Genomic DNA, 26,839 nt, shown 5'->3' with positions numbered 1-26,839 from the left:
TTATTGAGGTTGGAAATATTGATTTACTTTTTTTTTTCCCCCCTCAATTTCATCTCATTCAATTACTTGTCCGAGCTGCTCTCCCTCCTATTGGAAGTACATCTGATTAATTAATGCAATTAGTTGTGTTATAAAGGCAAAACAAAACAAGGATAAATGAGAGTGGGGCTCCACTCCCCTGATGGCCTCTCACCTTTTTGTAATGAGCAAGCCGCTCCAGTTCTTTGATTCATGATCTCCTGTTTAATTGCACCTGCAGTACATGATAACACAGAATGATTGTAGCTGTGCACAGCTCTGTAGATCTCCAACAGCCTGCCTGCTAAGTGCCAGTAGAACTGTAAAAGTAAACGAGTAAGGCCAGCAGAGAGGTAGAGAGAAGTATATGAAGGTGACACTTGTCTTTCTATCCTGTTTTTAGGTAGGTGGGTGAGGGTGTAATCTAGTCCCCTCCGCTGTGCTAGCCTGTACTTATTTTCTGCCTCACTAAACTGATGTTATTCACGCAAATTCCATCTGGACACACAGGGAAAAAAGGACAACAAGACACTGTGATTTCTCAGAGGGGTTCTGAATAAATGAATACATTTGGAGGCTGGCGCGCGGCCTGTGTGCATACTAACACCGGCAGATGAAACGCTACAGTGGCGGCGGGGATTTGGGGGTGTGGGAACGGCAAAGGATGCTCCACAGTGATTGGCTTTGACGTGTGTCAGGATGGTAATTTATTTTCTCCCGGCCTCCTTCGCTATCTGCCTATCTCCCTCCTTTGGCCAAGCGACCCTGTCAAGATAAGTTTGTTTATGTGGTATGGCGTTGTGTCTCCCTCCCCTCGCTCGCCCATTAATTGGGGTCCTCTCTGTGCTATATATTCATTAGTCAGCCTTCAAAAGGCATTTCTGATGGGCACAATGTCACATTAGTGCAGGATGTCGGAAGATGTACCATAGCGGGGAGGGAAGAGTGGCTACAGATTTGTTGATCTAGTTCAGATTGTGGCACACACAGCTGTGTTATTGCATGCACCTGTACAGGTATGGAACAGTTATGTGGATTGTAAACAGGATGCCCCAAAAGGACTGAACTAGTGATTAAAAAACTATATAGGGACTATTGACTAATAGGCATTTAGTTCTTTTTAACTTTTGCACCACATTAATCTTTACTGTGGTCCACCCCTCTCGTTATAAGAAGCTGTCAACTTATCTGCTGAGTCGGCAGCTTTTGGGTTCCAGCTGACTAGAGCGTGAAATCAGTGAGATCCAGATTTTAGTGACTAAAGTTGTGCTGTGAAAAATCACTTTATTCTACTCTGAAATTAACATCGGCAAGACTTTGTCTAGGACTTCCACGAGTACACTTGCTCTGTGGCCCAGATCTAAGCTATTGCCTGCGTGTTGATTTGTATCTATTTGATGAAAGTACACAGCGTTGTCCTTGTAATCAAGACTAATTGTATTTCATCCTCTAGCAATGTTTGTCATTTTGTCAGCATCCCCAGTGTCAAGCTCCGTCAGGACACCTCCAGCTTCTCTTTGTGGCTCATACCACCTTTCCCCACTAGATGGCATGATAAGATTAACACTGGCCTGTACTCCCCTCACCTCCTTCCTCTTCTCCTCTCACTCCCTCTCTCTGCTCCACCAGCACACCAATCCAGCTCTATGACATTTATGAGCAGCAGTCACCACAGCCAAAATAATGGGGCTTTCTTTTTCTTTTTTTTTTTTTGTTTTAATGGCCAGCCGTTCAGTTCTCTGATGTAAAGCACTGCGAGGTGAGCTCGGATTTGGTCTAAAATGCACCAATTTCAGTTTGAGTAATGAGCCTGAGATGGGTTATTAGATCATAATTTAGTGATGTGGTGGTATGATAGGTCTAAGTGAAGCTGACAGAGTCTTCCACAGTCAACTCAGGCACCTGGAAGATTTGTCTGATTGACTGGAGCATACAGCCGCTCTTCATATATTCATCTTTCACCTCCTCAGCCTAGAAGGCGAAATATCTGGATACATTTTGTTCAGACTTTTAACTTTTGTAAAGCATTAAACTATTGTGAAAACTGTCTGAATAGCTGCCAATTACTATAATATTGTGTTGGTTGACTATTTAGTTAATAGACTGTTATTGGCACACATCAGTCCTCTATCACATTCTCTTTATCCTGGCTGTGCCCTTTGGTCCCTGGCGGCCTTTGTCTAACCTCCATTACAGTGTGTTTGATTTCCTTTCCTTTTGTTGTTTACCCTCCTGCTCAGCCTCAGTCACACTGGACTCTCCTCTCAAAAGGTGAAACTGTGCGAGAGCCTGGATGTTTGCATGTACAGCATGTAAAATCACAGCCGTGCAGTGACAGTTCAGTTGCTGTTATGTGTACGGGAGTTATGATTGTCAGGGCCCATGCAGAGCAGCGAGGGGTCAGAGCGGACCCCCTGCAAAGCCCTTTTTTGGAAAGGAGCTGCTTTTCAGTCTCTGACACAGGTTCAAAAAGGGAGAGGTGGTGGGAATCGCTCTCATATCCTGTCTGTGTGCGCAATGATCCACACAGGCTCGTGTTTATACACCCTCATATGACTTAGAGCAGAGGAGAGACAGAGCCGAAAGAGGGATGTGAGACTGGCCAGGGGAAGTTAAAGGTGTTTATTTTCCTTTAGATATGTAAAGGCAGGATTTGTGGGACACATGTGAGGGAGCGGAGGCTTCCTTCTGCTCGGTGTTTAGAGTTGGACATCGTCAAAGCAGCTGTGACTATGAGCCTGACAGCAGTCGGCTCTTCTACGACACCTTAAAGCACGTTGTGTGGTAACCGATAAGCCATTGGGCCGTCCCCCTAACTGCCAATAGTTAATATGTGTTAGGTAATTGTCTCTGTATTAGAGAAAGTGCTCCAGTCTTTCTGCTACATAACATGTCTGCAAAACATAATTGATTGATAACAAAGCCAAAGAACTAGAAGAAGCATCTGGATGTGAGTTGCTTGTTTTGGGGCCTATTTTGAGCCTTGAATCCTCAGCGTGTAGATCAAGCTGAGCCCCATCAAACGGCCAACTAAGACGTCATAAGTTTGATGTTCCTGCTCAGATTTAGCTGTAATAGTTGGTCTGAGGTAAAATTAAATCAGTTCTCAACAAGAAATGCAAGAAGGCCAACAGCTTAACAAAGGCAGCCTCATCATGCTGCAATGCATCAGCACCTGGGTTCTGAATTTAATTCAGACCCACCCAGTCCCAAACAGCCAAAACCGATGATAGTCATGAAGGTAGACTTACACAAGCACAGTGCTGAAATAGTTTTACAGAACGTCAGAGGCAGCCAGCAAAAGCTGCAGGGAGGCTCCAGCCCCTTGACTATTCGCATTGTAACATAGTTTCTTTGATTAATCTGCATCTGTCTAGTTGCTTGAGTTATGGAATATTATGTTTGAATTCCGCCCCCTTCTGAGTTATTTGCAGGTCGGGACGACCCTTATTGGAAGACTGATAGCCTTAAGCTTCCGAGAACAATTCCTCTTTGTCACTGGGTGATCTTTATCACTTTACCACACACGTCACTCCAGGGACTAATGGTTTCTTCCCACTGTCACTCTGAGTGATAGATGGGCTTCTGTTTACGGTGACTCGGCTTGCTGTCGTTCACGTTATGGTTGTGCTAATACAATTGTGTCTTAATTTTTGTCGTCTTCTGTGTCTTGAACGCAGCATCTTGAGCACTGGATCCCCCCGACGCATGCCGTGTGTTTTGGGGGAGGCACGGTGGCAAGTCTGATTAAACCTCAGTAGCCTCCCTTAGATCAACACATGGTCTTATTGATGAGTTCTCCAGTCTTGCGGGCTTACCGAGTGAGCTGCCATGCTGTCAGACCCTCGCTTTGTGCTTTCTGCTCAGCGCAGACTTGGCCACAGGACAGTGCAGGGCTTTCTGTGCTTCCCTGTTGAGGATGATGCATTGGAAGTCCGTGCCACTGAGACCCATGGATCAGACACTTATGTTAAGTACATTTGTCCCTGTTGAGCTCTTCGCTACACTCAAAAATCCATCATTGTGGCTGTAATTTCTAATACAGGGAATTTCTCTGCATTTCTGTTTTGTTTCTGTGTGTGTGTCTGGAGAATTATTACCAATATCTGCAGCCAGACATTTTTCCAGGAAAAAGACACAGTTGTTTTTGACAGCTCGTTGTGTTTATGCCTGTCCCCTCCTTTGTACGTATGTCTGTTTTATGTGTGTGCGCCGTAGACATGACCACGGCGACCGTGTTCGCCTGTGTGTTTCTCCGGGACTCGGGGCTATGTTTGCTTCCCACAACTTTATGCATGTTTGTCTCAATCCAAGCAGAACAATTTTGGTGCTCCACATGTGTTTCTAATAACACGCAGCCCCGACGACCTGGCAAGGGACTGAAGGGTGGGGGCTTGGGGGAGGAGGGGAGGGCGTTTAACGGAAGGTGGGGGCGTAGGTCTGGAATGGAGGGGGAAAAGGGACAGCAGTGGTTTGGATGTCAAGTGAAAGGAAATAAGTGTCAAGACGGTGCTCCTGTATGTTGGAATCTGGTGTCAGTACATAAGATTGAGAGTGATTCATGACTCCCCTGACAGCAACGCTCGCAATTTCGACTTTTAGACACCTGTTCAACTTGAGGATAAGCATTACAGTGAAATGACACCACTGCTGCCTTATTACTTTATTACCGGTCATATTGTGCAGTCGCTGTTTCATTTGTGGACCCCTTCCATCAGATGTGATCTAATGGTCTTTGCTTTATTGTGGGGTGACAGGACTGAGTGAGAGTTAAGGGAGTGGAGGGACGATAAATCAGCGCTGTGCGAGAGCCAGACATGGGAAGCACCCAGTAATTAGAGGTTAATCTATTCCTTTTTTTTTTTTTTTTTTTACTGCACCACTACTCTTTCATGAGAAGCAATGGTGGATGTACCCCCTCTCCCCCTTCAAAACCCAGTATCATACCTCATTCCTGTGACTTTACCGTAATGTTCAATTCAGACTTTTCGAATGCAAGTCGTTTTAACCTCATTTGTTAATCACATTCTGATTTTTTTTTTGTTGTTTCTTCGAGTTGCGTAAGTGCCCTTTTTTCCCAGAGAGTCATATGAGACTCTCCAGAAACAGCACCTGCTCCCCCTCCACTACCCAGCAATCCATATGCTTGCCCCTGTTTCCTCAGCCATCTCACTAGCAGCAGCGCTTATGACCTACGTGCATCTGGAGCAGACCACCTGAAGGGCCAAGGGTCGTGCTGTGATGTCACTGCTTAATATCCAGTGGAAGAGAGAAATATAAAGTGTCACCCGCACCACAGGCATTTACCTCAGTCAACCCCAGCAGAGGTTAGGAGTTCAAACCAATTCATAATTCAACACTGCAGAGCTGCTAGCACGGCTCTGGACACGGCTTGTTCGAGTGTCCAGTTTTCCCACTGTTTATTCAGAAGGTCCTTAAAAGAGAAAAAGAACGTTACTGTATTAAGAAGTACCGTGTTCACTGGCGTTCTGATATTCACTAACAAATAATGTGGCTCAGCTAATGGATTGATCAGGTCCCATACATAGTTTTGTTTGACAGAACCATCGGACTGTGTGTGTGTGTGTTTGTGTGTGTGTGCGTGCGTGCACGGGCGCGTGCATGCGTGTTTTCACACTAGTTGCGTCACTGCCAGTATACACTTCTCTCACTATGGAGATTCTGTTATTTCCAGCTGTGCTGCTGTTGTGCTTATCTGATTCCCAGCTGATAAGATATTTTCGTGTGTGTGTGTGTGTGTGTGTGTGTGTGTGTATGTGAGAAACAAGGAGAGAAACATTTCAGTTGGCCTCCAGGCAATGATTGGTTAGCTGGAATGACTCTGGTCTGTGTTTTATTGCTGTGGGCATCGCTCCCAGAGAACATAGTGTGTGTGTTTTAATGAGGCATGTGTGTATATATATGTGTGTGTGTGTGTGTGCCATGCTGGGGATATTAAAGCAAGCCGCCTTATTCAGCATCTTCTTGCCCACTCTTTCCTTTAAAGGGCAACTGGCTGTTTAACTGCCTACAACATCACCTGTGTTGTGAGACACACACATACTTCTCACATTTTCTTATTGTGCTGGATTATTAAAGCCGGGCTATCCCAGCTGCTTTATTTGCCGCTGCCTGTTCCACTTTTTTCATCCTTCCTGTTAGCACTACCGCTAAATTAACTGACAGCCACAGCTTTTCATTGGTTCCCCAGTGTCTGTAGCTTGTATAAATAACCGGGCTTCTCCTGTGGTTCTTTCAGTTCGTCTTCGAAGGGGAGATTAATGTGCCGTTCTCGCACCCATTCTGAAGTGGTTCTGAAAGTGTGTCAGCACTTGCACAACAGAATTCAACAATAAATTGAAACTTATTTTGCACCGCTGCGGCCATTTACCTGAATGCTTTCTCTAAATTCTTCCCTTTTTGACGTCTGCTAACTCCAGACAGACATAATGTTGAGAAATGGGATTATTTCCCTTTAAGCTCCGGCCTCGTTAGTGATGCCAAGCCCTTCCTGTCAGTCCTGGGATTATTTGCTGGTAAGAGACTACGTTTGCAGCTCAGCAGCCTGTGTGATTGTCAGTCAGCTGTGCTGTGCCACACCCCTCAGCCCCATCACATTGAATCTAAATCCACTCTCCCACATCAGGCGGCCATACATCTCCCTTCCTGTCAGCAGCTAATTGGTTGACCCTCAGGGCATCCTGTGTTGCACTACACCACTCTGCCATGGAAGTCATCTGTCAGTGGCCATGACAGGTCCAAACTGTCATGTTTTCAAGCTTATGGAAGAAAAACACAAGTCTACTGTACATAGATGATGAATTACACCACAGCATATTTATCTTTTTGCAAATACTCACTGTTAGCATGCTGAAAACAATACGTGCTGATACGTTCTTGCTTTATTAAAGGCTGCGGAGGAACAGCAGCATCATGTGTGTGTTTTCCCTGTCTCCCTTTGCCTATTGTGCTGTATCAAATCTTCAGTTTGAAGCTGCACACAGGTGGAGGGAAGAAAAAAAATCACCAGCACAATGTAAATATTCAGTTTCTGGGAATCATTTCTCTCATGTCGATGGAATTGCTCTCTTGAATCTTTGCCAGTGCGCTGTTTCTCCTGCACCACCACCACCACCTCTACTCTTTCTTTTCCTTTGCTCCCTCTTTCTCTTCCCGCCCCCCCCACGCTGCCTCAGAACAAGTCTTAATTTGTCAGAAATATTACGGCTCTGTGCCGACATTTACCGGGCTGCGGCGCCTTATGGGAACCGGGGCCAACTAACGTTTGATTGGCTCAGGGAAGAAGTGCCGGCGCTCAAACCTCGTCTTAGTTTTTGCTTGTTTAAACACACACACACACACACACACACACACAGCTCTGCCCTTGGCATTAAAAACTGTCAGGTGGAATTCTTCAGCAAGTGCAGTCACACTCGTTGCAAGACTTCAGCTTGCGATGAGTGATTGCTCGTCGCTTAGGGCTGAATACTCGTCAGTTACACAGCATAGGCCTTAAAGGGACACACGCTGCAGGATACACATTACTGTGCAGATTCCAACACTCCCTAATCTGTGACAAATTTAGGTTTAGGAACTGCACGGAGCACAAAGGGAGTTATGCTTTGTATGTGTTACAGGTTTAGGTTTGGATAAGCATATGATTTGTGTGAAGTGTTCCTCAGGGGAGCGCGAAGGCAGGTGTGTGTGTGTGTGTGTGTGTGTGTGTGTGTGCTTGAACTGAGGCAGCACATTGGGGTCTGTTTTCTGTGAGAGCAAACCTTGGCATCCACTACCCAACATTATACACCCACCAGGAGAGAAGTAATCCAACCTTCTCTCTCTCTCCCTGCCATTCTCAGTTCCCTCCTCCATCCCCCTCCCTCCCTCCCTCCCTCCCTCCCTCCTCCCCTCATCTCTCCTTCAGGCCTCTCTTATGACGTGAGAGGCCAAACACAGGCCCAGAGTGCCGGATCAGGCTCCTTCTATTGATTGACTTTATTTATGTGTTTGTTTATTTATTTAAAACGCCCTGAACTCCTCTGTCCCTGAGGTGTACTTAGGTGTGAAACACACACACACACACACGCACACACACACACACACACTGTGTCCCTCTTTCTTACTAAACCGGACACATAGAAATTCCTCCCGTGCTCCTGTGTTTAACCAGGTTTTCTTGCAGTGTCACTGCCAGGTGTCACCTCTGTTGTCACTGCAGTAACTAGGTGCGACATTAGCTCACAGGTGCACAGTGCGGGTCCTGTGTTTGCTAACATAACATATAGAGCCGTTCATACCAGGAAAATAATAAAGCGTGTACGCAGTTGCGACAGAAGCAAGGTCGGTGAATGGAGTAGGTTAGTACAAACCCATTTAGCCCGCTCTGGTTCGAGAACATATGATTACACTACTCACCATAATCATGATCATGTTCATAATATGACATCATTATTTTCACAGGAATCATGTTACAATTTCAAACAATAAATTAATTATGTTTTTTATTTTGTTCAAATTATATTTCACCTTTAAAGGCAGCATGTGAAATCTGACCCAACGATCTCTAAAATTACATTATTGAATGAAACATGTGAGCAGACAATAATTTATATTTGTTTAGTATGTGTTCTCTTTCGTACTATATATTCTATATGTGTGTTTGATGTAATATCCCAAGGAACACTGTTAATAACAGTAAATATCAAATACCTATATCATATCATGATGTTATATACATCATCTTAAAAAAACTATCTGCTGGGTTGTTACTCAGAAACTGTCCAGCTGCAGCTGTTTTGGGGAAATAATTACTGCCCCCCACTCACTGTTAACTCAGAGTTCAGGGCATTGCAACATGCATCCTTATCGCATATCTCTCAAACTTCATTAAAATAGAACTAACCAGCAACATCCCTGTCTGTGTGTGTGTGTGTGTGTGTCTGTGTGTGTGCTCGCTGCTTGTGCTTACTGGAAAGAACTTGTCTGTTGTGTTGTTTTTAGTGGTTGCATTAGTGTTTTGGTTCACTCGTGGCCTTGCGTGCATATATTGTCTTCGTATATTCATCCACATTGTCCCTTAACTGTCAGGCAAACAGGTCTGGCCTCTTCCTGCTCAGTGACTCTCTAAGACTGAGGTTAAACACTTGGCACGGGAACGTTCGGAGGTGTCCAACACCACCTGCATCTCTGACATGATTAATGACTTCATCAACTTTCGACATATTAAAATCTGATCTTTGTCTGTTTGTTATCAGCGTGTCACCGCAGTCAGCTCCTCGTGATTCTTTTCGTGACATGGAGCGGGTGGAATGTGGGTGTGTCTGGATGTTTGAGACGTACGTGTGTGTGTGTGTGTGTGTGTGTGTGTTTGTGTGTGTGTGTGTGTTTGCTTGTATGACTTTGGCAAGTGAATTCGGCTTGCAGCCCTGTTGCATTAGCAGGTAATAAATGTGGGCTTAGACTCTGGGTTTGGCTACGCTGGCCCAGCCCATAGGATTTTTTTATTTTTTTTGTATTTGTGTGTGTGTGTGTGTGTGTGTGTGTGTGTGTGTGTGTTTTAGTCTTCACATAGCCCATAGTGATTTCTCACTTTACATAAGGCCGCCACTGATAACTCTACCATCTGACTACCATCTGCTTTCTCTTCAAAGCCTCTCCTCTCCTCTCCTCTCCTCTCCTCTCCTCTCCTCTCCTCTCCTCTCCTCTCCTAACCCTCCTCTCAGGCAGAATGCTCTGATTAAGGTAAAGGTACAAGACAATAATCTAAACCTTCTTCAATGACTCAGTGTTTCTTAAAACGACTGTTTAAACATTTGAAAGGACTCATTGTTAATTTTATTTTGCGCATAAATTGAATTTGAGAGTGTAGCCATGGTCTCATTTGAAATGGTACATTTGATAAATTCCAAATCCACGGGTTTAGGAGGTTTTGCCAAATGGATTTGGATTGGTCATTTAGTAACAAGTCCTAACAGAGGATCCAACAGACTTCTCTGGCTCATGAACCATTTGCTCATTTGTTCCACATCTGGTGGCAGGAACGGAGCAGAACGACTGCGTAAGTTGTTGCGTTCCAGATTGCACCACATTGTCTTGACTGAATGCGAGTAGTGGTTTTCAGAGCAGTGTTATTTCATAACAAAGCAGTAAAATCAGGGAGGGCATCTTTTACTGTCATCGTAATGACAGTAAACAGTGTCATCGTGCATTTGCTGCTGTCTTTTCTAACTATAATGTGAGTTTTAGCAAGGTGGGTAATAATGGGAAGCACACAAACGGGATGGCAGGGACCATCGTCGGTCCACCACCTGTGTCTCAACTGAAGAACCCCAGTAAATATTGGAATGATTGTCTTAGCAACTTTTAAAGGGATTGACAGTAGATATGGTACAGACCTGTACAGTAGGCTCATGCCTTATGCTTTCATCTAACACCATTGTAAGGTAATTTTTTTTTCATGCTCCTCCGCCAGCAACAGCTGTGATTGGAGGAATTGCACTTTTGGGTTGTCCGTCTTGTCCCAATTCTTGTGGATCATATATTTCTCCAAAATTGACACTTGGACCCACGGGGGAGCCGATTCAATTAGAACTCTTTACAGACACGCATATAAACTTCAACTTGACTGATTGTCGGAGGCATAATTCGAGTTTGTTTGTCCAATACTTCAGTTTATGACCTCAGCCTCAGCTGTGCTTTGTTTATGATGGTCAAAAATGTGCATGTGAACAAGCTAAACTAAGATGGTAAACACCTGTTCGCGTTTTCATACCGAGAATACCAGCATATAGTCGTTCACATACAGCGTCAGACATTCACCAGCACAGGTGTGGACTGTGTAGAGTTGGTTTGTAGTCTGTTCAACTCCTAGTCTGTGTTAGCAGTGAGAGTTTTCTGATAGCATGAGGTCATGTGAATTTATCCTCTGTTTTTTTGGAGCGAGCACTTCCACGCTAGTTAGTTTAATGGAAATCTGTGTTGGAAAAATGAATGATGAAATACAAATAACGACTAATCTTTATTACTGGCTGTCTATACATTTGTCTACCAATCCCTCCATCTCAATTTCCATCTTCGCTGCTCTTTCTCCTCCTCAAAACGCTCATCAGTATGCAGAAGCTGCAGTACGACCTATTAAAAGTCATTTGTCAAATTGCAGCCAACTGACTTGCCTGCAATCAAGCTTAACGTGTATGTATTTTGACATGTGTTTTTCCTGCCCTCCGCTGAGTGTCTAAGGACCTGTGACAGCCCGGAGCCTCTCTGAATACTAATAAAGTTAGCACTAATACAGTTGGCAAGGACAGGCACACTCACACACACACACTCACAAACTGGAGCACTGTCAGCAGAATGACACACCAGACAGGATCTCCATATTCGTGTAATATAGTACCTGACAGTCACAGCAAATGGCACTGTCACCTTCAATCATTTAAAAAATGTGTCATCCAGCAAATATATAATGCTGCTTCTCAGAAACACACACACACACACACACACACACACACACACACACACACACCATCAGAAATATGATTAAGCATGCCAGCATATTCTACAAAAATGCAAGACACGATACTGTACATGCATGATAGCAGGTCTGTGTGAGTGCTGGTCATGTGTTTCCCAGCAGTGGAATCCGGTCCCTGGAGGCCGGCTGGATGACACAGATGTTTGTGGGCTTTGGGAGCAGATGCTGCTGTGCTCCTGGAACACAGTTTGTCCACTGTGGTATGATTTCTTTACACAAAAAAAAAAGAGGCATGTAATGTGATAACAGAATCTCTCTCTGTACTGTATGTATTTGACTTTGGAACAGAGCAGGGAGCAGAGCCGAAGAAGGTGAAGAGGAAGATGTAGTGTGCCAGAAACTCACCAACTGGTTGCTAACCTCCCTATTCCATAACTCTAAAAATGAGAATTTATGCTTCTGTTGTGTTTATTTTAAAGGTTTTCCGTCCAGTGACATTGAAATCTTGTTTGCAGCCCTCAACCATGTGTTGAATGCACTGGGTGTGTACATCTTCCTGGTTTCTTATGATCACTACGATTTGGTTGTGTCTTAAATGGTCATGGAAGCGCTCTGATTGGCTCAAACTGCAGCTGTGTGAGCTAGTCGTTTTTTCAGTAGATTTAAACACCATAGCTCATAGCTGCTCTCCCTTTAGTGGAGTTCTTCTTTTAATCACAGCTACATGTTTAGCTGTATCATGTGAAATGACACACAGCAACTGAATATTCCTGTTTAGAGTCTAGCTGATCTATTTTCTAATGGAATTGATGTCCTTTCTGTTTATTAGCACGCTTGGATTGAGTGGCCAATATATCCACACACATACACACGCACACACACGCCAGTCAGTTTGACTTGGCCTCCTAGTCCTGAATAGACCATGGTAGCTGAGGCATTATATGGGGCTGGGGGATCAGACAGAGTCAGCAGTTAGCCCTATTGAGCAAATGTGGATTTTATGCTGCCTGGCTGCCTGCATGCTGGTCTAGTGCAGCACGACCCTGGTTGTCTGCGTGGCTGTGTGCTAGTCTACCGTGACATAGCTGAGGTCTAAATGTGTGCCCTGAACACTTGTGGCAGACCTCTCTGTAACTCTAGGATATCGAAACCATGTGGTTTGCCCACTGGCCCTGTGGTTAAGAGAAAGAGTCACCTCTTGACTTCAGGTCCAGCACCTGCAACCAGTTATACAGCCAGGTGGGGCCCCCGCAGCGTCCTACGGTGTCTGAGTCCTTAACCCACTCAGCGACAAGCTGCACGGCATAACTGTGGAAGTGCACAACACGGAGCTGCCACTGGAACCGCTGCTTCTGTTGGGGTCTAGCACCAGCATGAGCCTCGGATAGCATATGCAGGCTCAACTAGGCACCTGCCAGGAAAAACCTGTTCATCATCATGCCTTCTTCAGTGAGCACAAACGTCCATGCTGCTTTTTTTTTTTTTTTTGTTTAATCTCAACAAGGTGCAATGAACGGGCGGCCAGCAACTCCATCAAATCCGCTTCAGTAAACAGTGGCTGAACCAGGTGTTAGGTCAGAGAACAGTAACATGACGTTATTGTCACGTTTGGATCAGGTCTTCCTCTTCTGCATTATCTGTTAACTTATACAATAACTAATTACATGAATGCTGATTAACTGATACCGATTAGTCACTGACAGATGCACACTTTGTAGACATTTGCATAATAAAGTGTAGTTGGTGAAGAGTCTATTAATAGATTTATTTTTGCATTGCTGGTATGTTGTGTGTACTGTTTGTTTATGAAGATTTAAAAACGCTAGATATGTGGAACTTGCTGAGCGCGATCTCCTGTTTCTTTTTCAGCTCACAAAGTTCAGCATCAATTCAGTTTGATTCCCGATTGTCTCATTTCATCAGGTAAACAGCAAAAGTAATTCTCCGGATTTTTCCTAGAGACTTAAACTTCTCCTACATTCAATAAGAGACGACAACTGAGTTTGTGTAATGGGCTTAATTACATTCACGTCTGTTATGAATATGTCGACCAAGGACTTGTTTTCATTGGCAAATGTGAAATGACTCAAGTAGGATACTGTACTTTTTTAGACCTACATGTGCGAAACAGTTGAGCAAGAATGGGGAAAACACCTGCACCACTTTTGAGACCAGCACCCTAAAATAACCTTTGTGTGGACGTTATAATAACTTTGACAAAGTAGATATTTTACACATGCAGCCCTAACTAAACCACCCTGAACAAGAAAACCACTGTGGACACACACTGGGATTGCTGAGCACAGGCGCACATGCAGATATTATATAAACGTGTCATTTTTTCTTAATTGAACAAACAGGTGAAAGAGAACAGAAACTTAACTGGAGGCTGTGTTTCGTCTTTGGAAAAATGTCATGTTCAAACATTCAAAACTACATGGGGACGAAGTAAATGAGTGACATTGACATCACATGTCTCCATGGTTACCCTATCCCTTTAAAAAGGACAAACAGCATGCGCGCTCTCTCGGGCTGTTTTTAAAAAAAAAAAAAAAAAAAACCTTGCTGGTGTTTTCATTACAAGTCAGAGCAGTGACACAAGAATTGCAGTTGTGGTGAAAAGTCATTCCACAGACTGCAACACGTCGCACGCGCTGCTCTGCTCAACGGACAGTGAAGAGATACCAGGTTGTTTTTGTTTGGTATGTTCACAGTATGATCATGCACCGCTGTATAACAGAAGGATTACGTGTCCAGCCCTCTTTCATTAGCACATCTCTCTCGCTCGCTCTCGTTCCTCATGCGCCTGCGAGGTTGATTGTGTCTTATTGCTGATGTGAGACGAGCAGAGAGCGTTTTAGGACTGAAACTGACAACACTGCAGGGGCTAGTTCCATATTCTCCACACTGCACCGTGTGCATTTGATTTCATAACTGGGATAAACAAACCCGCACAGCTGAATCCTGCATCATCTCGTCAGGCTCATACATGCTTCAAGTGTTAATTATAATTTTCAATCAGACCACATGCGGTTTTCAGACGTTCTGCCTTCGCTGTGCAACACACACACACACACACACGCATTCCACGAATAGTGTGCCAGCGGTGCTAAATCATAAGTCACAATAAGTCATAAATTATTGGTGGATCAGTCGTTACAGATGCTCCACAGAACTCCTCATCTGCACACATGCAACAGAACAGGCACCATGAAATTTAATGTATTCTATTCTATTATGATAAACTTCTTACACACACACACACACGCCTACTGTTTTTTAAAATCATGTGAGAAGTTTCACACAAGTAGTTCAAAAGTTCCCAAAATGTGAAATGAGTCAGGACATGTGTTTACTCGCTTGCTACTTACTCCTCGCTTCCAAATTAGTTTCGCCCCATTCCAGCACACCGCATTACATGTACAGCAGGATTCTCTGCGTCTGAAAAGCAGAACTCATCAGCTTGGTAAAAGGAGGCAGAAGCTCACTCTAATCCCTCCACATTTAGAAAAAACAGGGGTGCTCTCAGTCTTCATCATCTCCTCTTTCAGACCGACGGTATGTGAAATAAAGTTTTTAACATTATCTCCAAGTACTGGGAGTGTTTGCTTCAGACGGCCCAGACCACCACACAGACCAGGTTGGCATGAAGAGTTTCCACTGGAACATTTATCCACGTTCCAGGCCGCTACTGTACATCAAGCACATACCTGCAATTATTTACATTTCTTTATGCATTGTAAAAATGAAAACTTGAAATTGCTCATCTTATTGTGAAAGCATTTAATTGCACCTTGCACATGCTCATTTCAACTCCTAGAAGTTTTTAACTTATGATTAATAGTTAAATGACTACATTTGTTAGAGTTCACTGTGCTCGTTACATTGAGTTGATACGATACAAAACAAATGAGCATATTAGCAGATTTCCCAGCATGCATTTGTTGAGTTAATGCTCTTAAAATATTGTGTTTTTTTTAGTTCTCTACAGAAAATAGTCCTGGTGGAAATTTGCATAGTGTCTTTGATACATTTGCTTAACAATAGATAAACTTGAAATTTTAGAGATAGTAAAATAAATTAACTGAACAAAACTCTAGGAGTTTTTTTTTTTTTCAAAAACTTTTCAATCTTTCCAATTTGAATTGGCCTCAAAACTCAGCAGTAAGTTGCCTTGAAGTTTTCTCAACTTTGTCCTTTTTACAATGAGCCATTGCCAGTGGAAATTCTGGATTCTGAATGATTTGAAGATGTGTGTCTGAATATCAGGTTATCCAGACATTTCAGACAGTATATATGTGCATTAGACTTAGCAATACATCCCAATGCCTCTTATTTGCCATATTTACTTGTAAAATCAGGTGTTTTACCAGTGCATCATAGAAAACTAATATGCTGTGCTCTTGTTTTCACAGCTTTCTTTACTTTGGCTTTGAAAATGGCCTTGTCATTATAAAGTTTCATACTCAGCTCTCAAGGAGCAGATGAGGCAGATACCCTTTAGGTTAATCTACTGCAGACCAAGTGTTTACATGAGGTCACTTCATTTTGACCAAGTGCTTAATAAGCTCATCAAGTGGCACAAACACAGGTCTTGTGTTGTCTCTCGCTCTCCGGCTGACTCAGAGTTGGATCAGTCCAGTTTTACGAATGTGCTAACGTGGTCTGGTGGAACATGTCGGAGGAGGCAGCGCAGATGGATGAATGATCCTCTTGTTGCTGTGATCAAAGAGTGATGACACAACCGGGTGTCACTTTATTTATTTCTCTCTTTGGTTTTGTTTTTATTTCCCACTGTTCCTTCCTGTCCTGCTTTACTATTTCTGCTGCGCAAGATGACAGGATGCACGTGTGTGTGTGCCTGTCTGTCTGTGTCTGTCTGTGTGTGTGTGTGTGTGTGTGTGTGTGTGTGTGTGTGTGTGTGTGTGTGTGTGTGTGTGTGTGTGTGTGTGGTCTGACTGTGCCATTTAGCCCCTTGCCTTGGCACAGCCATAGATTTCCTCCTGCTTCCTGTCTGGACCAGTTTATTGTTTCTAGTGGCAACACTCACACTCACCAACCACCAGTGTCGACCCTCCCTCCATCCCACACTCCCTCTTTCCAAGTTTGCTCCATCCAGCTATCCATCTATCCACCCATCAATCCATCCATCCATCCCTCCGCTGAACGCTGCCAGACCACAGCCCGTCTCATTCATTAATCATCAGAAGTGAGAAGGAACAAGGGAGCAGTCAGTTGAGTGAGAGGAAACAGAGAAAGGTGGCAGGAAAGACAAGTGCAGGAGATTGGAGGTTACAGGGGAAACACGAACCGCCAGAAAATCAAAAACTAAACCCGACATAATCCTGATCATTCAAACTTTGCCTTCTGTGTCTTTCAGGTCCCGTTTTCATTGGTGCAGTTTCCCCTGTGGGAATATTTAAAGGTATGTAGCAGATATGGTCTTCAGTGTCTGTCTCCCTCTGTGTTTATTTTCTCCCGTCCTCATCTCTCCCCTCTCCACCAGTGCCATCATTTACTGTAATTATTCTCAGTGGTAAATCTGTAGTAAACTTGTAATACTGTGGTTGCACTCTGACACATTTACAGCAGGCTCACTCTCTGCATTCCCCTGTATCATTGTGGCGGGCGAAAATGGGACTTTATGCCCCGGTTTAATGGGTCATCACAACTACCAACTATCAAACCATCCTTCAATTTAGCATCATTCCTGTGTATTCTTTTCTAGCTTTCTCTCTCCTTCCTGCTCTTTTAATGTCTTTTCTTTTTTCAATCATGCCTTTCTCCTCCGACCCCCCCCCCAACCTTCCTTTGCCCTTTCTCTCATTGCATTGTGTCCGTGAACGCATAAAAAGCCACTTCGCTTTGAAAAGATGGCGTTTTGTGGGAATAACGTCATGTCTCAAGGGTGCGAGAGGCAGACAGTCAAACATTCCATCAATGTTGGGAGCTAACGGCCGAGCTGAGATGAACAATATGCCGCACAGCTGTGTGTGTGTGTGTGTGTGTGTGTGTGTGTGTGTGCGTGTGTGAGAGTTAGATTCTGTTGTCCACAAGTGTCTCTTTGTCCCTCAGTCAAAAGGCCCTCTCTCTCAGGCCATCTGGACACATCCGTTGGCGGAGAGCTGAACTGCTGGAATCTGGACCTCTCCTCTCGGCTCCTGCAGTTGTACAGTCCAATTATCCTCTGTGCTAACATGGTGCTCTGAATGACTAATGCCTTTCATTATAATAAATAAGGTGTTGAAGAGGAAGCAAAGCAAACAAAAGGCATCGATGAGCAACCTCCAGGACTGACCACCAAGATGTTCAGCTGCTTTTAGAAACTTGAGGGGGATTTCGAGTAAATCTGTGTGTGTGTGTGTGTGGCATCATCTCCCATCTGCTCTGTGGGTTAGTAATACGCTGAGTTAAGAACCTTTTCTTTTTAATTTCGCACCAAACCGCTACAGCTGTCAGCGAGAGAAACAGAAAGAGAAGACGGGAGAAACGACCAACTGCTGTAGGCCCAGTGGAAGAGAAGTGAGCAGACAAATCCCGTCATAAAGTTTATTAAGGTCAGCTGGTCCTTAAATTTCTTGGGATGTCATGGAGAGGTTTATTCCAGGCAGGAAAAGTCAGGGATACTAGTCAATTATTCAGATTATGCGAGAATTTGATACGTCGGTCACTGCGTAGAAACACAACGCCTTTCCACACCAGATTTGAATATCCATGTGAATCATTCTGGCTCTTCTTCTTCCACACATTAATTTCACAATAATGTGGTTTTTCTACTCCGTTGTTTTTCCCAACAGCAACTGCGCAGCCTGCCCCATCTGTCCCGACCTCAAAAAAAAACAACATTAGCAAAACAGGAGGGTGTAACACTTTCTAGGTTATGATCGAACATCAACAGAGAGCCGCAAAAAAAAAAAAAATCCACGGAATTCAGTTTCACAGGCACGACGGGAACGCAGATTAAACCGATGGCGTGCGTGAACGCGTGCAGTAAAGCTGCGCGCCAAGTGCACGCAACAACACAGAGGCACGCGAGTGACGTAGCGACACATGCACACAGACCAACCGCGCTTTTCAGGAAGTCACCCAGGTGCAGAGTCAGACCCTGACCCCTGGGTTCACAGGTCAAAAAGTTTGTTTTTCCAGGTTTGTGCCTTTATTATTTATTCATGAAGCAGAGAGGGAGGGAGGGAGAGAGTCAGAGAGAGAGAGACAGGGAGGAATCACCCCCCCCCCCCCCCCCCTTCAAGGCCTTTGATGTGGAAAACAAAATCTCCTTTTTAATCTGCCCTCTAATGGAACACACATGACACATCCTGAGCCTGTGCTCACTCTCTGCTGGCCTCTTTCTTCTCGCTTTCTTCCTTTCTGTCTTTTGTGTGTGTGTGTTTACTTGTTTGTGTTTGCGTGCGCATCCATGCACACATGGTTTTTGCGATGTCCACATGTGTGCGAGATAAGAGGAGGGGTGGGCGGGGGGAGGGACGAGATAACACACAGCAGATTTAACTCGCAGGGGGGGGGGAGATGGACAAAGAAAATATTAGTAATCGCTCCATGCTGTTGCTCAATTGCTCTCCCTAAGAAGTAATCATACCTTGCAGCCCCCGAGGCGGCCCAGCTGTCCATGTGCATTTTATGAAGGGACTGACCTCGCATCGTCAGCCCCCACACAGCTTTGCAGAAACTACTGGGCAGTAGAAAGAGAGACAGAGTTGATGCTCAAAACGAAAGCATCAGGTGGTTTCGCTCTGCAGCCGATTGCATTTGAGCAAGCGGCCCTGACACACGAGGCTCTGTGTGCGACAACCTACAACACTGCTATGACCATTCCATCCAGTTTTTCCCATAGATCAACAAACTGGTGTGAATTTAGTTTTGCTTTTGGTTAAACCGCTTCAGTGTAACCTGCCTTGTAAAAGCTTGTAAACATGTAGTTCATTTTCTAAACACTATAATTATTGAGGACTTTGCACTAAAGTAAACACAGCTGATATAAATATTGGTTCAATGCTAGCACAAAAGCATGACGGCAGGTGATCCAGTCCATACGTTTGCACAAACATTTCTTTTCCTTATTTTTCGAAAGTCATTGTCTCAGCATGTGATGCAGAAAATGAAACGTCTTATTATTCACATCTGTTCAGGGTTACGTTGCTCAGTGATTGGCTGAAATTTGAGCAGATGCTGTCACTGGCTGCAAAAGTTAATTAAGTGCTAGACGACATTCAAAAAAACAGGATTTACTGCAGTATTTTGATACCGAATGGTGATAGGTTGTAGAAGTTCACCCGGTGACCTGCCAACTCTGTGTTTAGCATACTCTCCCTTATCTGTATTGAGCTTCTAAGGAGAGATGTGGAAACCTTTCAAGACAAATGTGTGACTTGGGGCTACAGTATTTAGAACAGATAAAAAAATGCTAATGAAAAAGTAATGGACATTATGTCTTAACTCATTGCAGGTAGCAGGCACACACTTGAGTTGCATGTACTTATGAGGATTTGTGAAGATACACATGACTACTGTTATTCATTCTGTTCATATCTCGCGTAAGTAAATGTTAATTCATGCTGCGCTAAAGGTGCAAAGTTCCAAAAACTGCCCACATTTCTAGTTTTATGTTGAAAATCTGTAAAAAAATCTATTTGTAGTGCAGGGCACTGTAGTTTTCAGCAAATGTGAACTAACCAGTGTATAGTTCTAGTTATAGTGTAGCTGCTGATTACTACACACTACTGTAATCACTGTGAGACTTAAACAGTTGCCAACACATTTCACATAGTATGCGGAGGACTGAGCGTGACGGAGAGGGAGAGCTGCAGCGTATTCTCCTGCCTCCCTCTTGTCCCGTCCCAGTTCTTGGGAAACAAGTAGCATGACATCACTGGGGAGAAAAAGCAACACAAAAATAGCTGGACAAGCTGGTTCCCAGCCACAGAGCCTGGACCCCAGACCAGACCAAGGTTCACAATGTGTTTTCAATGTGTCTGATATCTCCACTAACTACAATCTGCTCTCTCCCTCTCTTTGTCTCCCTCCCTCTTTCCCCGTTTCTCTTGCTCTTTCATCATCCTCCTCTATCGACAACCCTCTCTCTCTCGACATTTCTCTCTCTTTCTCCCAGACTCTGTGGTCGCGGAGGCAAGGTCACACGCTCTACTCTTGGCAGGCTGCTGTGTGCGGAGCTTTTGCAGGTGCAGGGGATTATATGCTGCTTTGGGAAAGAGGCAAAAGGGGGTGGAGGGTGGTTTGGGGTGGGGGACTTTTGGGGGGGGGTATAGATGGATGGATAGGTGAGTAGGTGGCCAGGAGGGTGGGACAAGTTTACCCAAAGCCGCATTGTTGTTGGATTCAACAAAGGTGAGCTCGGCCGGCAAATCACATCCTCACCTGCACAACAGGTCTGCAGGAGGAGTGAGGAGGAGAGCCAAGCCAGTTCAGCCAATTAAAATCACACCACAGCAGAGTTTACGTCTCCTAGACTGCACGAGTATCAGGGGGAAAGGCAGACAACCAGGGGGAGAAGAAAGGAGGGATGAGAGGGCCTGCTTCCTGGGTCCAGGCCCCTGCAGCTGTGCGACCTCCTGAGCACCGGGGCCTGAAGTGGTTTAAGTGAAGAGGAAGTAAGAAAGGCACAAGAAAGGAGGGAAAGAGGGGAAAGGGAGCGGACTGAAAACAAGATGAAGAGAGGGAGGGGTGGGGTGGTGGGGGTGGGGGGGTGGGGCACTAAACGGGAGAAAGCTTGGGAAACAACTGGAGAAAATGAAATCGGACGTAATGTGGCGTTTAATGATTTAGTTTTTGAAAGTAGTTCCATCTCAAGATAAAGACCACACAGCTCAGTCCAGTCCGTCAACACGCTCGTCATCCACCCAAAGAATTGGACCTGCTCGATCACGGACAAATGTAGACACATGAAAACATTAGTTGATGTTATATCAGTTGTTATTGAAAATTCAACCAATAAGAACGTGCAGCTATTGTTGTACATTTACATTTAGTCAGCATGCGGGGCGGTGATCCAGACACTGTCCTGTTGTAAAAGAACCGCGGTCTCTGTGGAACTGAACTCGCTTCCAACAAGCCAGAAAAGAGAAGTGAAAACACAGCCATGTGGGTGTGTGGGGGCTTTAATTTGTTGTCTTTGGTAAGTCTTTTAAAAATCAATGTACCTGTGTTTGTTGGATACTTTCAGATGCTGTTTTATAAGTTTTTATTTCTCGGAAATTCTGGATGCTGCCGTTTGGACTAAATAGAAGTTGGACAGTGTAGCGGTAACATCGCCATTTTAAGCTTTGACCCAGAGAAGACATGAACGTTTCTGGATCCTGTTCCTTTATGGCTTCTTCTTTGCACGATAGAGCTTTAAACACGCGCACTTGTGGATTGCACAGCACAGCAAACTGTGTTCACAGACAGTGATTTCTGGAAGTAGTCCTGAGCCCCTGCAGCGATGTCACTCACAGAATCAGGCCGTGTTTTTAAATGCAGGGCCAAAAGATCACAGGCGTCCAATAGTGTATTTCAGTTTCAGAGATTTCTCCAGGTTATTGATGATATTATGTATTGTATATAATGTAATATACAATATTATTAGTATATTATTATTTGTTATTTGTTTATTTGTTTGTGTGCTACATTTAACTAGAGAGAATAACATCGATCCAAATGCATGTACATATCAACACAGCATGTACTTAGGAATAAGAAATATGTTTCAGCAGTCGTCGTTCCACCCGGTCTTCTCCTTTTTTTAATGAAGAAGCAGAAACACATGTCAGAACAAGAACAGCAGGCCAGTTCACGGAGCAGTTATTGGACGGTTGTAACTTTCACTCCATAATTCTTGCAACAGCACAACGCGCCAGACAGGACAGGAAGATTGAGGTTAGCTGCTCCGGGGGCGATGGAGAGATGGAGATGGAGGCGAAGGAGACTAGGGAATGAGGACCCAGCGCTCCAAGGAGCAGAGACATGGCTCTGCGCCTCCCCACCTGGTCCCAGTCTGTTCTGAGAAGAAGAGGGGGGAAAACACGGGAGGAAATCAGAACAGAAGAAATGGCTGATCGTGTGACGGGCCGAGACATGCAAGAAAGGAAGACGTAAAGGAATTAGAAGAGCTTCTCTCCTCATGGAAGTGGGGGATGAAAAACCTAATGATTTTATAGAAAGTTTATATAGACATATAACGTTTTAGGTTTAAGGTTGAAAAATGTATAATTTGGAAGACGACAGACAATCCGAGCTAAAAGGGGAAGAGGGAGGAAATGGGGCAGCGCACTGGAGATGGGGGAAGACGGGGTAGGACGGGGGCCTGGGTCCAGGGTAGGAGTCAAGTTCAAGTCTTTCTGCGGCCGAGCTGCCGTCCAAGAGGGATGCTCAGGTTTCACTCGCTTCCCCATTACATTGCGCTTCACACTCTCTCTTTCACTCATACATAATCTGTTTGACACTGGAAATGCTCACACAGGCGCGTTTAATCATCCCAAATATCTCCACTTGTAACTCGCCTTGACGTACGATGAACATGACCCCGTTTGAACCTCTTAGAGGGGGAAAGAAAAAAAAAAAAAAACGGGCCTAGCCCGAGATGAGATTACATCACGGCTCGTTTGGGTCTAACCATTTAGACGCTCGAATTCAGCGCTCGGTGTGTTAGGATTTACGGGGATGTTGCATCCTTTTACAGCCGGTCCAAAAGTATTTTGAAACAGACTACGTTAAGAGTGTGTTATCTTTTTTGTCCCTGCTGAAATGTGTGTTTCATCCACCTGAGTAGGAGAAAACTAAAAGTCAGTCCACTCTGATTATCAGCCAACATGAACCAGTAACACGGAGCCTGATGTTTTCCTGTATTCTCAGTTCACTTACAGACACATTGCTCCTCAGTGGGCGCATATGGAGATGTTTACTGAGAACAGTTGCTATGTTTGTGGCAGAATGACACACACACACACACACACACACATTGTGTCGTCCATCCAACTTGAGGTGTTGGAGGGGAGTTGGGGTGTAGCTGCTCTATAAAGATTTTCAGCAGGAATAGTTACGACTGTGTTTTCACTTGTATCTGTGTGTGTGTGTGTGTGTGTGTGTGTGTGTGTGTGTGTGTGGATCAGAGGAAGGGGCGGGTTGGATGAGGCACTAAAAGGGAGGTGGTGGAAATTCAAGTGTCTGTCTGTTTTTTTTTTTTTTTTTGTGGTCTAATAATGGGGAGTATTATGATTTTAATGAAAGTAACAAAGTGGAAGGCCAAGAGTTCCCGTGTTTATTGCTGGATTCGTACGTTACTGTAAGTGCGGTTTAGTAATTGGGCTTTTTTTATGGGTTTATTTTTAATATTTAAAGGCTCTTCTGGGAGGATGGAGACGGCCTTTTATGTTTTCAATTCACCAAAACTGTGTATGTGTCTCTTGTAGGTGCCGTAGCGGCATTTGTTACCACTCCTCTTGACGTGGCGAAGACCAGGATCATGCTCGCAAAGGTATACACACTCGCGCGCACACACAGACACACACACACACACACACTCACAGAGCACACCACCTTTTCTGGCAGCGACTTTTAAACACTGCTGTCAGGTGATGCCTCGCAGGCAGAGAGCTGAGCGGGCCCACGGCCTGAGTAAATTTCAACAGTGTCAGCAGGACGGAGCAGGCCGAGGTAGCACTGGGACAGTAGTGAGACGTACACACACACATCTATCATCAGATCTGGACTATGGACAGTGTTGGCAAGACATGTTTGTGCACATGGTTAGTGTTGGAGTGAGGACTTGTTGCTGCTCCAGAGGAATTTCCATCTCAAGGCTGAGGTGAACCAGAAGGCCAGTGTCCCTTCTGTTCACTCTTCTACTTTGTCCGTCCACTAAAGCAGCCCCCCTCCCCACCCCCACCCCCACCCATCTCTATGCGGTGGTGTCCCTTCTCTTCCTCCCTCTCTCCCTCTACTCCTTCTTTCACTTCTGGCTCGCTCTAAGTGTACGTCTGGCTTGCCTCACTACGTTCTCTGTGTGTGTGTGTAAAGGGTAGTGAGTTCAGAATTCCCTCGGTCAGCCTCCCACACACACACACACACACACACACACACACACACACACACCAAACTGTCCTCGGAGAAGACAGTGTTCCATTCCTCTCCACCCCTAACCCTCTCGTCCTAACTAATGAGATACTGGAATTAACAAAACAATCAGTCTTGATCTCTTGCGAGAAGCCGTTGGCTCAAGGTGGAACGACGCGGTACAAAAGCTTCCTGTAAACATTATTTGAAAAGCAGCTGCTGTAATTTACCACCAGCAGAGGACTTGCCGGCCTGTGCTGCCTCAAAGAGGTTCGGTTATAACTTTATAAGGCCAAGTTTTTGATTCACTTAAGGCTCCACAGGTGAGCTGCACAAAGGCTCCATTTCATTCAGTCACAACCAAACACAGCACGAGCCAGGAGAATACTCTACGTCGCACTTTAGTCTGCAGAGAAGAGAACTACATGTGCTTGTAGTTCATATTTGTATAGTTTGGTTTAGTCCTGCAAACTCCCACAGCAGCAAATCATGACAAGTCCAGGCAGGAGAGTGAAAGGGAGACAGACAGACAGAGCAGGGCTGGTGTTGATGGGTATGGACAGTTTGGATCGGATGAATGGGAGGAAAAGTGAGTGTTGGAACTTGTCACATTAGTTTCCTTCCCCGAGCAACAGAGTAGAAGACTCTACTTTTTGTTTTTTTTTTTGTTTTTTGCAGCAGCAGCAGGCAGAATGAACGAGTGCAGTTGTACAGTTGGCAGTCTGGCACAGACCAGAGCAGGCGAATGTCCAGGGCACAGCTGGATGTGAAAAAGCCCCTCCAGGGCAGGACTCCTGCCACACCACCCTGCCTGCAGCGCTGGCGGCGTGCCTGGCACGCCACACTGCTGCTGCATGCCTCCTACACTGCTACTGTACGGCACAGCACTGCTCTTTTCTACAGGTTGGCAAGATTGCCATCAGTGCCATGTTCACCGGCCTCCGCTGGTGCCCGCTGTGTCATTTCTTTGCATGAAACAGTGTGAAACACATTTTTTTTTTCAATCTGTTGACACGATTTGAAGCATTTCAGGTTGTAAATGGAGCTGCATCAAGATATTTTTGAATGTCAGCATGAGTTACACAGGGACTGTGTGTGTGTGTGTGTGTGTGTGTGTGTGTGTGTGTGTGTGTGTGTGTGTGTGTGTGTGTGTGTGTGTGTGTGTGTGTGTGTGTGTGTTTTGGATACCCCGGCTCCACCGTTCCACAGCGGTAAAGGAAAAGAAAATTTGTCAGGCGAGGAGAGGGGAAAGTCGTTTCTCAGCCACCTGTCTCCAACAGAAACACCAGGAGAAGCAGCATCGTGTTTCCCTCTTACATGAAAACTAAAAGCAGGAATCTGTCATTTGTTCCAGTAGATTGAGAATCGTAACACAATTTACTGTGAAAGAGACGCAAACCGGCTTCCTCCTCGTTTTCGGGCGCCCTCCACTGCCTCTTTCCCTTTCCCTTCTCCTCCCCTTTCTGCCACCCACTCTCACTTAACCCCGACTGGCCCTAACCCGCGGCTCTCGTACCCCGCCGGCACTCCGCAGTGATGGATTAAAAGCTCTCTGGCCAGCTAAGCTGTATTATGTAAATAAAAGCACTAGACTGATGGGTGTGGAGGAAGAACGGGGAGAACTCGTTGATTATGTTTTTGGGTGGGCAAACGGCTGGGGCGAGCTTCCTCGTGGGAGCCTGGGTGGGTGTTTAGAGGTGTCACCTGCGCTGACACAGCTGTCCGTGAGGGAGAGGTGCAGGAATGAAAGGGAAGGAGGGTGGGGGTTCGGAGGAAGCTCAGCCGAGGAAGACTAAACAGGGTGTCTGTCCGGGGAGCAGGAAACGAAAGAGATGATTCATCCGTCATCACACCTCTATTTGCTCTCTCTCTCTCTCTCTCCCTTTCCTTCCTAGGCTGGCTCGACCGCAGCGAGCGGCAACATCCCACTGGTGCTGTACGACGTGTGGAAGAGCCGAGGCCTCACAGGGTGAGTGCACGTCTTCATCGTGGAGAGACGTTCGGCGGCCAAACACAGTTTTTTTTTTCTTTTTTTACACATGCCGTTTTATCTGAGCCCATTTAAAAGCCTGTTATTTTACATGATTTGATTTAACTGTGCAATCCCTCACGTAATCAAATTTGATGAAAGAGCTGCTACCCAGGAGGGGACATGGATTTACAGCCACGACTGAGAAATTAGATGTATAAAAGCTTTTCCTGCCGGCTCACTGTACCGTCCTATTGATTAAGGTGTTACCGCGGCCCAGTGGAGGGATTTATTCGAGTGTTTTGATGTGTTTA

The 26,839-nt window shown here is 45.0% G+C and overlaps 1 protein-coding gene across 3 annotated transcripts in view; it reads left to right on the top strand.

The window, feature by feature from the left end:
• slc25a26 (solute carrier family 25 member 26) overlaps positions 1-26,839 on the top strand; it is a 43,766-nt gene that overhangs the window by 12,267 nt on the left and 4,660 nt on the right. The window contains exons 6-9 of one of the 3 annotated variants that reach the window (XM_026350007.1): positions 16,872-16,916; positions 20,619-20,688; positions 23,914-23,978; positions 26,452-26,525. In XM_026350007.1, coding sequence (XP_026205792.1) covers positions 16,872-16,916; positions 20,619-20,688; positions 23,914-23,978; positions 26,452-26,525 — 254 coding nt within the window. Of the gene's footprint in view, positions 1-16,871; positions 16,917-20,618; positions 20,689-23,913; positions 23,979-25,234; positions 25,692-26,451; positions 26,526-26,839 lie in introns of those variants that run through there. The other 2 variants (XM_026350009.1, XM_026350008.1) reach the window with 2 other exon arrangements.

The sequence above is a fragment of the Anabas testudineus genome, chromosome 5 (genome assembly GCF_900324465.2).
Source record: "Anabas testudineus chromosome 5, fAnaTes1.2, whole genome shotgun sequence".
NCBI classification, from domain to species: Eukaryota; Metazoa; Chordata; class Actinopteri; order Anabantiformes; family Anabantidae; genus Anabas; species Anabas testudineus.
Note: the sequence above shows the minus strand (reverse complement) of the source record. Positions and strands in the feature narration are given on the sequence as shown.